General features: G+C 47.8%; 1 protein-coding gene across 1 annotated transcript in view; it reads left to right on the top strand.

Annotated features, from left to right (window-relative positions):
- Positions 1 to 12,899: 12,899 nt before the first annotated feature.
- Positions 12,900 to 13,872, top strand: part of FOXL2 (forkhead box L2) — a 1,424-nt gene continuing 451 nt past the window's right edge. The window contains exon 1 of the mRNA XM_004381459.1: positions 12,900 to 13,868. Within this exon, the coding sequence (XP_004381516.1) occupies positions 13,113 to 13,868 (756 nt within the window). The 5' untranslated portion in view covers positions 12,900 to 13,112. The remainder of the gene's footprint in view (positions 13,869 to 13,872) is intronic.

Genomic DNA, 13,872 nt, shown 5'->3' with positions numbered 1-13,872 from the left:
TAATCCATACTGAAGGCTGTAGTCTTTGACCTTCATCAGTAAGTGCGTCAAGTCCTCTTCACTTTCAGCAAGCATATCGCAAGTTGTTAATTAGTCTTCCTCCAATCCTGATGCTGCATTCTTCTTCATATAGTCCAGCTTCTCGGATTATTTGCTCAGCATACAGATTGATAAGTATGGTGAAAGTCTACAACCCTGACACACATCTTTCCTGGTTTTAAACCACGCAGCATCCCCTCGTTCTAACAACTGCCTCTTGGTCTGTGTACAGGTTCCACATGAGCACAATTAACTATTCTGGAATCCCCATTCTTCGAAATATTATCCATAATTTATTATGATCCACACAATCGAATGCCTTAGGATAGTCAATAAAACACAGGTAAACATCTTTCTGGTATTCTCTGCTTTCAGCCAAGATCCATCTGACATCAGCAATGATATCTCTTGTTTTCACGTTCTCTTCCGAATCTGGCTTGAATTTCTGGCAGTTCCCTGTCAATATACTGCTGCAATCATTTTTTAATTATCTTCAGCAAAATTTTAATTGTGTGTGATATTAATGATATTGTTCGATAATGTCCACAATCTGTTGGATTACCTTTCTTTGGAATAGGTACAAATATGGATCTCTTCCAGTTGGTTGGCCAGGTAGCTGTCTTCCAAATTTATTGGCATAGGTGAGTGCCTCCCGTACTGCATCCATTTGTTGAAATATCTCAGTTGGTATTCCATCAATTCCCAGAGGCTTGTTTTTCACCAGTGCCTTTAGTACAGCTTGGATTTCTTCCTTCAGTATCATCAGTTCTTGATTATACGGCACTTCCTGAAATGACTGAATGTCAACCAATTATTTTTGGTACGGTGACTGTATGTATTGATTCCATCTTCTTTTGATACTTCCTGCGTCATTCAATATTTTGCCCATGAATCCTTCAAGATTGGAACTCGAGGTTTGAATTTTTTTCTTCAGTTCTTTCAGCTTGAGAAATGCCAACCGTGTTGTTCCCTTTTGGTTTTCTAACTCCAGTCTTTGCACATTTCATTATAATACTTTACTTTGTCTTCTCAAGCTACCCTTTAAAATCTTCTGTTCAGCTCTTTTACTTCATCATTTCTTCCATTTGCTTTAGCAGCTTTATGTTCATAAGCACTAGCAGACATATATAAGAAGGTCCATTCAATAGTAAAGAATTGAAAGTATCCCAACATCCCTCAGTGGGAGCATGGATAAAAAATAAACTATGGTGTGTTTATAGAATGGAACAGTGCACCGCAGTGAAAACGAACAGAGCAAATCTCTATGTATCAACCAGGAACCTTCTCACAAACATAAAGTTGAATGAAAAAAGCAAGCACGTCATTCTGCAGCAGCAGGATACCATTTATATAAAGTTATGAAGTACAAAACAACACTAGGTATTGTCTAGGAATGGATACACCTGCAGTATACGTGTAAAAATGGGTATGAGAATGTTAAGCACCAGATTTACCATGATGATCAAGAGAGACAGAGACAGAAAGGGATCAGGGAACCTCCAAAGAGGTTCTTCACTATAACTGTAAGGTTTACTTCTTAAAAACAAAGATTTGCGTTAGTGAGGCTGTAGGGGAACAGAAATCCCATACACTGCTTCAATCTCTAAGGAGGGTAATGTGGCAACATCTATCAGAGCTACAAACACACATACCCTTTACTCAGCTCTTATGCTTCTAGAAATTGTTTTTACAGATATAGGTACATATTATGCAATTAGTTATATTCTAGATTATACACTGCAGTATTGTTTATAAAAACAAAGGATTGGAAATAACCCAAATGTCCATCAACTAGGTTAAATAAGTTATTTTACCACAATGAAATACCACGCAGCTATAAAAGGAGAATGCATTGATGTGGAAAAAATTCCAAGGTGCAGAACACTGTGCATTAGATGCTGCCACGTGTACAAAAAAGTGAAGGTGTGCAGGGGAATGTATATGTGGCTCATGTGCATTAATTCTGTCCGGAATGATATACATGAAGCTAGGGTCACTGACTGCCTGTGTGGAGAGGACATAAACAGAAGGAAGTCTTTCCACTATAAACATTCCATATTTTTATTTTTGGTCTATATGGATATATGACCATTGCCATCAAGTCGATTGCAACTCATAGCTACCCTACAGGACAGAGTATAACTGCCACATTGGGTTTCCAAGGAGCAGCTGGAGGATTCGAACTGCTAACCTTTTGGTTAGCAGCCAAACGTTTAACCACTGTGCCACTAGGGCTCCATGTGGATATATATATATGTGGATATACAGTCTATTCAAAAATCATCAAATTTTACAACTCTGAAGTCCAGCAAGGTTCTGTAAGTTCCCAGGCTGGCATTAATAAGAATTGGAACACCAGAGGTCTGTGTTAAGCACTTCATCATGGTGCCTCCCAGCCAGTTGGTGGTGTGTGTAAATGACAGTAACAAACATCAGGACTTCCTTTCCATCTGCACTAACTATCTCTGTGGCCCAGAGCAGACCTTGGATATCTCTAGGCCTGAATTCCCATCACCCACAGGAGCGGGTCCCTTCCTGTTCAAATATGCTATGAGTCCCCATTCCTCAGAAGTGCTGCCTCCAAGCAAGAGGCCAGGGCCAGACTGTGCCTGAAACAGGGCAGACCAAGATCCCAGACTCTCCCTACCCAAAGCCCCAAAATCCTGACTACTGCTTCCCCAAAAAGAGCATGCTTGTACCACCAGAGCAGCCTGTCAGCAACTACCCCCAATTACAAACCCAGAGCCCAGCAAGACCTCAATTAGTCTAAAGAGGGGCCTGAGGAGGGGCTGCCTACACAGAGTGTAATGCCTACATATGGCCTCCACCCACAGAAGCAGCCACACTCCTCTCAGTCAAGCCCAGGGGTTTGGACACTTGGCAACAACATCCTCACGACAAGGTCCTGGGAAGAAGGCTGTTGGCTCTCCTTCGCAGAATGAGCATTTCCTGCTGGGGCAGGTCAAGCACTCTGCCCTGGAAGAGCCATTCTCCAGACTTCCTGCTCTCTCCCTGCACAGACCACACACATGCTCCCCACTTACCACCTTTCAGGACAAGGAGTAACACCTCCAGATTATCACCGCCTGCTAGAAGAAGATGAACATCTCTAAATGAACCCTGCAGATGGAGAGAGCCAGACTGATGGACCTGAAGCCAACTGTGGGCTTGGCTCGGCATGCTGGAAGGAGGACCAATGCTTATCCGTTTCCAGGGAAGGGTAGCCTCTGCTGAATTCTCTTCTGTAGCCTCTAGAAACAGGCTGGTCCCTGGTCAAATCTTCTCCTGCAAATTCCCTGAGAGGGGCACCATCAGGTTGCTGAGCCCGGGGCTTGGTGAGCTCTCAGATTTTCAATGAACTGGTCCCATGCCCTTCTTCTTCACAGTGTGTGTGCATCGCTGTGAGAGAGAATGTATGTGTGCACATGTGTGTGTACACAGATCTCAAGCATATGTGTGAAGAGGTATGTGGAGAGGACCCAAGGTTGACAGGAAATGGGTCTCTTAAATAGCAGTTAGATTTGGTCAAATGGAAGGAAGGACCTCCTGACCTTGCAGGAACAAATAGAAGTGAAACTCAGGGCTCCAAAGTCAAGATGCCACTTATTAGCTGGGGATCTTCATCAAGTTACTTAACTACTCTGAGCCTCAGTTTCCACATCTGTAAAATAAGAACAGTATCAAGCCTTAGGTTTGTCATTAAAATGACATGAGATGATACATGTAAAGTCCCTTGCACAAAATAAGTGCTTAATAAATAACTGTCCTTTCTTTAATAATAATAGTAACAATTAAAAATGCACAAACACCAGAAGATAAACTGGATAAATGAGACCGCCTAAAAATTAATCACCTATACTCAACAAAGGACTTCTCCAAAAAAGTAAAAAGAGAACCTACAGACTGGGAAAAAATTTGGCTACAACGTGTCTGACAAGGGGCTAATCTCTAAAATTTATAGAAAACTTCAACATCTCAACAACAAAAAGACAAACAATACAATTTAAAAATGGTCAAAAGACAGGAATAAGCACTTCACCAAAGAAGACATTCAGGCAGCAAACAAACACATTAAGAAATGCTCGCAATCATTAGCCATCAGAGAGGTGCAAATCAAAACTACAATGAGATACCATCTCACTCAGACAGTTATGGCACTAATAAAAAAATAGAAAACAACAAATGCTCGTGAGGTTATGGGAAGACTGGAACTCTTATACACTGCTGGTGGGAATGTAAAATGGTACAACTACTATGGAAAATGGTGTGGCACTTCCTTAAAAAGCTAGAAATAGAAATACCATATGATCCAGCAATCCCACTCCTAGGTATACACCCTAGCGAAATAAGAGCCATGACATGAATAGACATATGCACTCCTCTGTTCACTGCAGCACTATTCACAGTGGCAAAAAGATGGAAACAACCTAAGTGCCCGTCAGTGGATAAATGGATAAACTAACTGTGGCACATACACACGATGGAATACTATGCAACAATAAAGAACAACAAGGAATCCACGAAACATCTCACAACAGGGATGAACTTGGAGGACATATGCTGAATGAAATAAGTCAATCACAAAAGGACAAATATTGTATGAGACCACTACTGTAAACAATCAAGAAAAGGGTTACACATACACACACAAAAAAAAAAATTATTTGATGGTTACCAGGGATGGGAGGCGGAGGGAAGGAAAATCACCAACTAGAAAGAAGACAGGTGTTAATATTGGTGAAGGGAAAGGCATGACACAATAGGGGGGAAGTTAGCACAACAGGACAAAGGCAAAGGAAGGCACTGAGAGGAATGCAAGAATAAAGGGCAATCACGGTAACTACTGTAACATAGACAACCCTACAACAATAGTATTAACAAATAATAATCCACAAATGGATATACAGGTAGAGAGGTATGCTAAAGAAGAGTGGGAGGATGCAAGGGAGCACACCCTCCTGCAGATATAGGTTGAGTTGCAGATATTACTACATACATATTTGTAGATGCTGCACGTATATTAAAATAGACAATAGAACACACAGGGACATAGTCATGGAAACTTCCTAGACATAACCAAATACCTCACAGGGCTAAGTTACTAGGCTTGAAAGCTGAGGACCACAGACTTGGGGAACATCTGTGTCAATGGGTATAACAGTTCATAAAGACAATGTTCTCCATCCTACTTTAGTGAATAGCGTCTGGGGTCTTAAAAGCTTGTGAGAGGCCATCTAAGATACAACTATTGGTCTCATACCAGCCAGAGCAAAGGAGGGTGGAGAAAACTGAAGACTCAAGGGTCAATTAGTCTAAAGGACTAATGGACCACGTGAACCACAGCCTACCTGATCCCAAGACCAGAAGAATTAGACAGTGGCCAGCTACCATTACCAACCTTTCTGACCAGTATCACAATAGAGAGTCCCGGACAGACTGGGAGAAAAATGTAGAACAAAAATCAAATCCATAAAATAGACCAGACTTACCGGTCTGGTAGAGACTGGAGGAACTCCCAAGACTATGGCCCTAAGACACCCTTCTAACACGAAACTGAAGCCATTCCCAGGAGACCACCTTTCAGCCAAACAATAGACAGACCTACAAAATAAACAATAACACCCTAGAGAAATGAGCTCCTTAGAACAGTTCATTATATGATACCAAAAGGGGGAAATCTGCCCAAAAGCAAAGACTAGAATGCAGGAAGGGATAGGAAAACCAGATGAAAGGTAACAGGGAACCCAGGGTGGAAATGAGGAGAGTGCTGATACATTGAGGGGACTGTGACCAATGTCTTGGACTATTGTGTGTACAAATTGTTGAATGAGAAAGTATTTTGCTCTGTAAACCTTCACCTAAAGCACAGTAAAATATTTTTAAAAAAAAAGAAACTCAGAAATAGTATAAAATATATTAAATTGATTTTTTATTTCAAAAAATAATAATGGTAGTAGAAATAACTGGAGGTACACAGTGGTCTTTAAAGAATGCTATCTGTAAGGAAAAGGTCCCTAGGTGGTAAAAATGGTTTGGGCTTCATGACTAACCTAAAGATTGGTAGTTCAAACTCCATCCAGCAGAACCACAGAAGAAAAGCATGCTCCCGCAAAGATTACAGCCAAGAAAACTCTATGGAGCTGTAAAATACGGTGTCGCCATGAGTCGGAATCGACTCGATGGCAAGAGGTTTGGTTTTTTGGTTTGCATCTATAAAGATAAGACCCTGTTATAGCATATCTGTCTGTCTTTATAGCACTGTAGTTTGTTCTATCACCTGGAAAAACTGTTCGGCAAAATCTACTAACGTTAAATATATGCCTACTCATAGATACATACCCAAGACTAATGAAATGTCTTTCACAAAAAGACATATACCAGAATGTTGATAGCAGCCTTATTTACAATATCCCCAAACTAGAAACAACACTAATGTCCATCAACAGGTGAATGGTTAAGCAAATTGTGGAATATTACACAGCAATAAAAAAAAAAATGAACGCCAGATGAATCCCCCAAAACTAGTGTCCTGAGATAATCTTTAAGTTTTAAACCAAAAATATCCCCTGAAATCTTCTTAAAACCAAACAATAGTTTAGCTTAACTAATAAAGAATATCTGACTTGAGCGTTATGCTCTTTTAAGATCTATCTATATGGGATCAAATCCCTAACCCTAACCCTAACCCAACAGCAACTCAAAAGATTAGATAGGAACCTTAGGGGGCAGTGAGTTTACGTTAATGGGGGAGGAACAACTCAAAAAAGCAGGGTGAGAATAGCTGCACAATTTGAAGAATGTAATCAATGTCACTGAATGTACATGTAGAAACTTGAATTGGTGTATGTTTTTGCTGTGTATATTCTCAACAACAGCAAAAATAAAAATAAAATAAAATTATTAAAAAAAAAGAAATAAATGTCTGAAACCTGTAACAAGACGAGGAAATATCAAAAGCATTATGTTGTTCAGAAGAAACAAGACACAAAACAATACATGTTATATGTCCCATTAGGCAAAGTTAATCTTTGATGATAGAAATCAGAATAGGAGGCAGGTATTGACTGGGAAAAGATATGAAGGAATCTTCTGAGGTGATGGAAACGTTCCATATCTTGATCTTGGTGGTGGTTACATGGCACATATATAAGTAAAAATAAAAAGTTTTTTTTTTAAATACCAAAAATATTGAATTGGCATACACTGTATTATATATATTTTTACAAAAATAAATTTTTTTTAAATGCATCAAGCTGTACACTTGATATGTGTATTGTTTACCATATATGTTATACCGCAGAAATAAATGCAGGCACAAACACACACACCTGTATTTACATGAGGGAAATCTCCTTAAGGCCAGTAATACAAAACACAAAACTCAGCCCTTCTTCCCTCTTCCTCTGGGCCTCATGGCAGTTAGGAATCTAAAACTGCCCTCATGATTGGGGGCTCTTTAGACAGTACCTACTTTGTGAAGAGAAATTTGAGCCAGGAAGGAAGAACAAGGGTATGGGCTCTCTCTGGCATCCCCTCATGGAATAGTGTGGGACCTCAGGGCTCCAAACAGCAGGCCTTATCTTGCAAGCCAGCTGCCCCAGATGCAGAGGCCTCTCTGTTTTTAATAAAGTCTAGTTTGAATGTTTCAGGCATGTCCTCACCATGATCAGGGAACCAGGGAGGTGGCCTGAGTCCTTGCCTGAGGCTCAGCAGCATGACTGTGGCAGTAATGAGCAGGTAGCCCAAAGGACAGAGGGCTCTCCTGTCCTCGATGGTCCAGCCACTCCTTCCCACCAGCAGTCCCTGTCTTGGAGATTCCAGCTTAATATCAAGGAAGGTGGTATTTCCCAATATTCTCTGTGGGGTATGATAGGGAGGCATTTTCCAATTCCGTCAGAATGCATTAAGCATCTACAGTGAGCCCATCCCAGTAGGCAACACTAAGTGATAACTGGAGGACAGAGTCCCTACCCATCTAGGCCTGGATGTGGAAAAAGGCAACAGGGTGACTTTAAACAACACCTCATGCTAGCAAGTATTGGGGCCTAGCGGCAGGGCAGTAGCCATTCAGCTGAACAAAATGACATCGGGTCATGGGAGCCATGGGGTATATCACAGAAGCTGGCCAGCAGCTCCTGGAACCCTGGATCTTCTCTCTGGGAGCATCCTCACATGGCCCAGGAGCCAGCCCCCTCTGCCCATTCTCCAAGTTAGGCTTAACCAGAAGAAAGGCCTATAACTGCCCTGCAGTCGACCTGAAGGGGACACCTACTCCTTGGGGCAAAGAGGTACTGGTGGACCTGTGGCCCAACATCAGTGAGGTAAGGAAGAGCCCAGAGAGCTCTGGCTGCTGCTTCACAGCCTGGCAGCCAGAGGGAGGGCCAGACTGGGTGAGGTGGGGGATCCTCTCAGTAAGACACTTACCAACTGGAAATAGCTCTCATCTCTGAGTTCTTCCCCAGAGGAAAGAAACCTCTCCTGTTTTTCTCTACCTTCCTTCCCCTCCCTCCTCCCCTCTCTCACTCTCTCTCCCAAGCACATATTTGGGTAAGTGACTCTGCTCCTCCCAACCAGGCAGACTAATACTGGCTGGCCTCAGACCTGGCGCTGTGTGAGTATGTGCACAAGAGTCGTGCAAGCCCAGCAGGCTGCAGCCTGCCAGTCTGGGCATCGACCTCAACAGGGTAATATACTCTTCACACAGAGATGAAACCTGTACGAACCTCCTCCTAGTGTTAAAGTGCATCAGGGCGTGTTCTGATTTTCTCAAATGAGCTCTGGGCAGCAACCTCACTATGCCAATATCTTGGTGGGAGCCCAGTCACCCTAACCGCAGACCAAGAACATCAGAGAGTCAACAGGCTTCTGGGAGTCAGACTTGCAGACATGGAGCCAAGAGGTCACATAGTGTGTAGTGAGATGAGAGAGAGAGAGTGTGTGTGTGTGTGTGTGTGTGTGTGTGTGTGTGTGTGTGTGCGCGCGTGCATGAAAAGGCTTTGAGTTGGAGGCATCAGTTTGACATGTTTTCCACAAAAATGTGCAGGTTGTGACTAGTATATGTAACAGGTGAATGTGAGAGAACATGGGGAAAATGAGGACTAGAGGAGATAAAGTGGCTGACAGAGAGGGAGAGAAATGGATTGAGGAATCTGACTTGTATGATGTAGGTGTTAGGGGACCTGGGGGAGGGAGTTAGGTAAGTGCTGATAGTTGTTGAGATGTAGCGTTTACAGGGATGTGCGAATAAGCATATATAGTCAAGCTTCCGTTTTCCGGCTGTGCGCGCCACTGAGGCTGTACCCACAAAGAAAGGTCGGCAGCGGGCTTCGTTCCTTTCCCTCTCTCCAAGCAGGAGGGGAAGTCGGGCGGGTGTTTCAGGGCTCTGCTCAGGAAGAGGACGGGGGACCATGGACCAGGAAGCTGGCGGCGGCGCGAGGTGAGCCGCTCCGGGAAGGCGCTGCCTCGGGGCCGCCGCGCCGCTCGCTAGCCTGGCCAGGGCGGGTCGCTCCCACCGTTGTTGCAGGATTTCTGACCCTGAACACACACAGACGCATCTCCCTCCATCAGAGACGAGTGACTTGCTCGCATCGACTGTTGGGATCTCTAAGGCGCGGGGCCCTGAGAGGGGATGGACGGTGGGAAGGCGCGGGAGCAGGGGCCGCGCTCCGTCGCGCGTCTATGGCACCGCATGGGCAGCCGGGGCTATGGCAGGAAGACGCGCGGGAGGCACCGGCGGCTTCTGAGCTGCAGCTGCGGGCGTCTGCAGCTCAGTAGCCGGGTTGGAGAGGCTGATAGCTCCGCAAGGCTCAGGCCTCGGCCCTTGGAGGCAGGAGCCGCCCCGAGGTCACTAAACCCGGGCCCTGAGTCCGTTAATGGCGCAGGGTAAAAGGGGCAGCCCTGGGAATCCAGGCAGCCTCCACACTGCCTGCCATGCTGGACAGGATCTTGAACCCGCCAGGAAGCTGGGCCGTACCTAGCCTGCCCAAGAGGGTTAAGAAGCAAACCAGGGGGCGCCCCACCGCCCTCTTGGAGTCCCCGCCTCCCCGACCTCGGGCTGGGCCACAGAAAGGAGAGAACTTTTTCATCGCCAGCCGGAAGCCCCTCGCTTCTCTCCAGAGGCCTGGAGCGGCCCTAAAAGTGATCACCGTACCACACTTCCCAGGCTGCATTTCCTTGCCTGTTGAAACCTTCACATGCCAGACAGCAGTTTGACCTGGCATCTCACCGGGAGACTGATCGCAGTGCCACACACCGGGCATCCCTTTCACCATCTGGGCTGGGGTTTCTATTCCTCAGAAGGGCAGTCAGAAATCAACACCTGGGGAGAGCAAGATTCCTCTTATGTCCACTCAGAAAATCCTTTAGAATAACTCCTCTTACCCTCACCCCCTACACACACACACACACACACACACACACACACACACACACACACAAACTCCTTTAAAGGCTGAAAAGAGAGCCTAGTGTGGAATTCAGGGAAGTGATGACACACACAACAATGCTGCTACACCTGGCTGCTGCGGGGCTGAGCAGCGGAAATGCCTTCCCGGAGAGAGACAGAGAGCTAGCCTGGGTGGTCAGAAAGAAAAAGGAGAGGCAGAGCAGACCCACCAGGGTGGTGCCTGATCCAGCTGTTTTCCCCCTAACCATGCTTAGAGACATGGGCTCTTGAGCCAATCTTCAGCAGCCCCAAACCTGACTCACACCACTCCCACTCATAGCCTGGGCACAGATGAGGGTGAGGAAGAAAAAAAAAAAAAACCTTCACTCCTGCTCAGGAAGTGGTCACAGAGGTTTTAAACAAGTGCCGCTTGCCCCATCTGTGTGGGAACCGTGGAAGACAGCCCAGGAAAACACTGAAGCTGCTTTGAGATATTGTCTGTCTGGGGATGAGAGTAGGTATTTACTGAGGTGAGTTCAGGACAGTCTTGCTCCCTCCTACCCTGGTGGTCAGGCCAGGCTGCCCAGCTGACCTCTCTGGAGTCATCTTCAAGATGTTGAATTCTAAAGAGCCCCACTACCCTGTCCTCCTTCCTTTCATCTCCAAATCCAGACCAGAGGCCCCAGTGGGAAGCAGGCAGGTGACACATAAGTGACCTGTGGTTGCTGGGGCCATCACCCACTGTGTGCTCCTCAGGTTTTCCAAGGATGCTCAGAGACTGGGCAGCGTGGGAAAAAGAGGTAGTGACAGGCATCGGGCCAGTCACTCCAGACATGCCAATCACTAACACACACCTGCACGATATCCATTCAGCCCATCTTCCTCCACAAAGCATCTTAGTCCCCCTCCTCAGAGCCAAGGAGTTTGGAGCTTAGAGACTCAAAACACTGGCCATCTCGAGTTTTTGTTACTACTACGTTAACCATTAAGAGGCACATCTGACTTTTTCACCAGCACTTATTTCTCCTGTTACAATCTCTGTACATACTGATGTAACTGGGTCCTAATAAGACTTTTGCTGAAGGTAGGTAAGAACTCAACCCTCAACCCTGGAGAAAGAAAATCAGAACAAATGTCTTGTGACATTTCTTGAGAGAAATGTGAACAAGTGCCTCCCCTCAGCCTGTTTTTCTTTCTAGGCTGTGATAGAATATATATACTGAGAGGGAGAAGGGCGGGGAAAAAATGATAAAGAGCAGAGGAGAGAGAAAGAGAGGGGGAAAAGAAGATGCCATATCTATGAACCACATCTACTCTGATATGTGATATACATATATCATTATGTATGTAGAAGTATGTATAAACTATAACCCATAAATACAAAGCTGACACATTGTACGTGTGCATAGCTGTGATTTTGCACCAGCACAAGTGCCCCTGGATAGCTAATATGTGTTTCAAGGGCAGAGCCTCCCTATCAGTTCCATCTGTGTTACCTGTGCACATACATGCACAGTCCGGAAAAGCCCCACTGAAACATTCCGGCTTGTGTGCCTGCAGGAGCGGAGAGGGGGGTCTACTGGGTATTAAAGCACACATGCAATACTCATTCTAACTCGTCGGATTACAGCGTAGAGGGGCCTGGTTCCTAATACCTAGGCCAACACAGGGAAGGGCAGAGATGCTGCAGACAGCGCCCCTGGACGCCTCCTGGCAGTGACCCTTCCCAGACCCTCCTCTCAGAAAGTTGAAGGGACAGGACAGGCCTAAGTTTCTTCGTTCAGTGACACGCTGCTTCTGCGCTGGTTTACCCAAAACCAAGGAGCTGCTCTTTCCCACGTCCAGGCCCCTCACCGTCCCGCCCCTCCTAAGCTCCCAGATAGAAGTTTAGCCCCAAGACAGTAGCTAAGGGCAGAGCTAAAGAATCGTTCTCTTTCACCTGAAAGCTGCAAGGAGGCCTGGAGCGCCGCTCCTCGCTGGAGCCCGAGCTCCCTGGGCACGGAACGTAAGCTGGAGGACCCCGCCGAGGCCTCCCTCGGCATCTCCCCGGCTCAGTCCCCGACTCAGTCCGCAGAGCCAGCACCGGAAGATTTCAAGGGCTCGTGAGAACGTGAGCCTAACTGTCCGCCGGGCCCCCGAGGTTCGCCGGGCGGGGACAGGCCAGTCCAGTCCGGGCTATGCGGGGCGTTTATAAAAAGTGACTTGGAGATGAACTCGCCTGTGCACTGCTGGCCGCCCCGCTATAGGGGCGAAGGCGCCTGACGCAAGCGGAACTCGGCAGAGCCCATACGAATCAGAACAGAGAGGCTCCTGGCGCACCAAGGACTCCAGGAGGGAGCTCTGCCAGAGACGCGGGTCGTGCCTCGGGAAACCCGGGGGTGGGGGGAGAGGTAGAGCGCAGAAAAGAAAACCCACCGAGGCGGGGACTGGCCTGGAGGGGAGGGGCGGCAAGGCCGGAGCCCCTCTCTGTTGGGCGGGCTCCCCATGGCCAGAGGCTGAGCTCTACTCCCGTCGGCCGCTCCCTAGGGGAAGGGAAAGAAGAGGCAAGAAGAGCAAGAGGCCGTCAACGAACGAGCACGGGCGACATCGCAGTCTCCGTAAGTCTGGGACTCCTGCGTCCTGCACATCGCCGCGCCAGCACCAAGAGAGGAGAGCAGTGGCGGCCCGGCCGCGGCGCACTGGCTTTGTCATGATGACCAGCTACCCCGAGCATGAGGACTCCGCAGGGGCCTTACTGGCCCCGGAGACTGGCCGCGCAGCCAAGGAGCCCGAGGCTCCGCCGCCGAGCCCGGGGAAGGGCGGCGGCGGCGGCAGCGGCAGCGGCAGCGGCAGCGGCGCGGGGACTGCCCCGGAGAAGGCCGACCCGGCGCAGAAGCCCCCGTACTCGTACGTGGCGCTCATCGCCATGGCGATCCGCGAGAGCGCCGAGAAGCGGCTCACGCTGTCGGGCATCTATCAGTACATCATCGCCAAGTTCCCGTTCTACGAGAAGAACAAGAAAGGCTGGCAGAACAGCATCCGCCACAACCTCAGCCTCAACGAGTGCTTCATCAAGGTGCCGCGCGAGGGCGGCGGCGAGCGCAAGGGCAACTACTGGACGCTGGACCCAGCCTGCGAGGACATGTTCGAGAAGGGCAACTACCGGCGCCGCCGCCGAATGAAGCGGCCCTTCCGGCCACCGCCCGCGCACTTCCAGCCCGGTAAGGGGCTCTTCGCGGCCGGAGGCGCCGCGGGCGGCTGCGGCGTGGCGGGCGCGGGCACCGACGGCTACAGCTACCTGGCGCCCCCCAAGTACCTGCAGTCCGGCTTCCTCAACAACTCATGGCCACTGCCGCAGCCGCCTTCACCCATGCCCTATGCTTCCTGCCAGATGGCGGCGGCCGCAGCAGCCGCAGCAGCCGCGGCCGCTGCCGCTGGCCCGGGCAGCCCCAGCGCGGCAGCCGTCGTCA

Source organism: Trichechus manatus, unplaced genomic scaffold, assembly GCF_000243295.1.
Source record: "Trichechus manatus latirostris isolate Lorelei unplaced genomic scaffold, TriManLat1.0 scaffold00084, whole genome shotgun sequence".
NCBI classification, from domain to species: Eukaryota; Metazoa; Chordata; class Mammalia; order Sirenia; family Trichechidae; genus Trichechus; species Trichechus manatus.
Note: the sequence above shows the minus strand (reverse complement) of the source record. Positions and strands in the feature narration are given on the sequence as shown.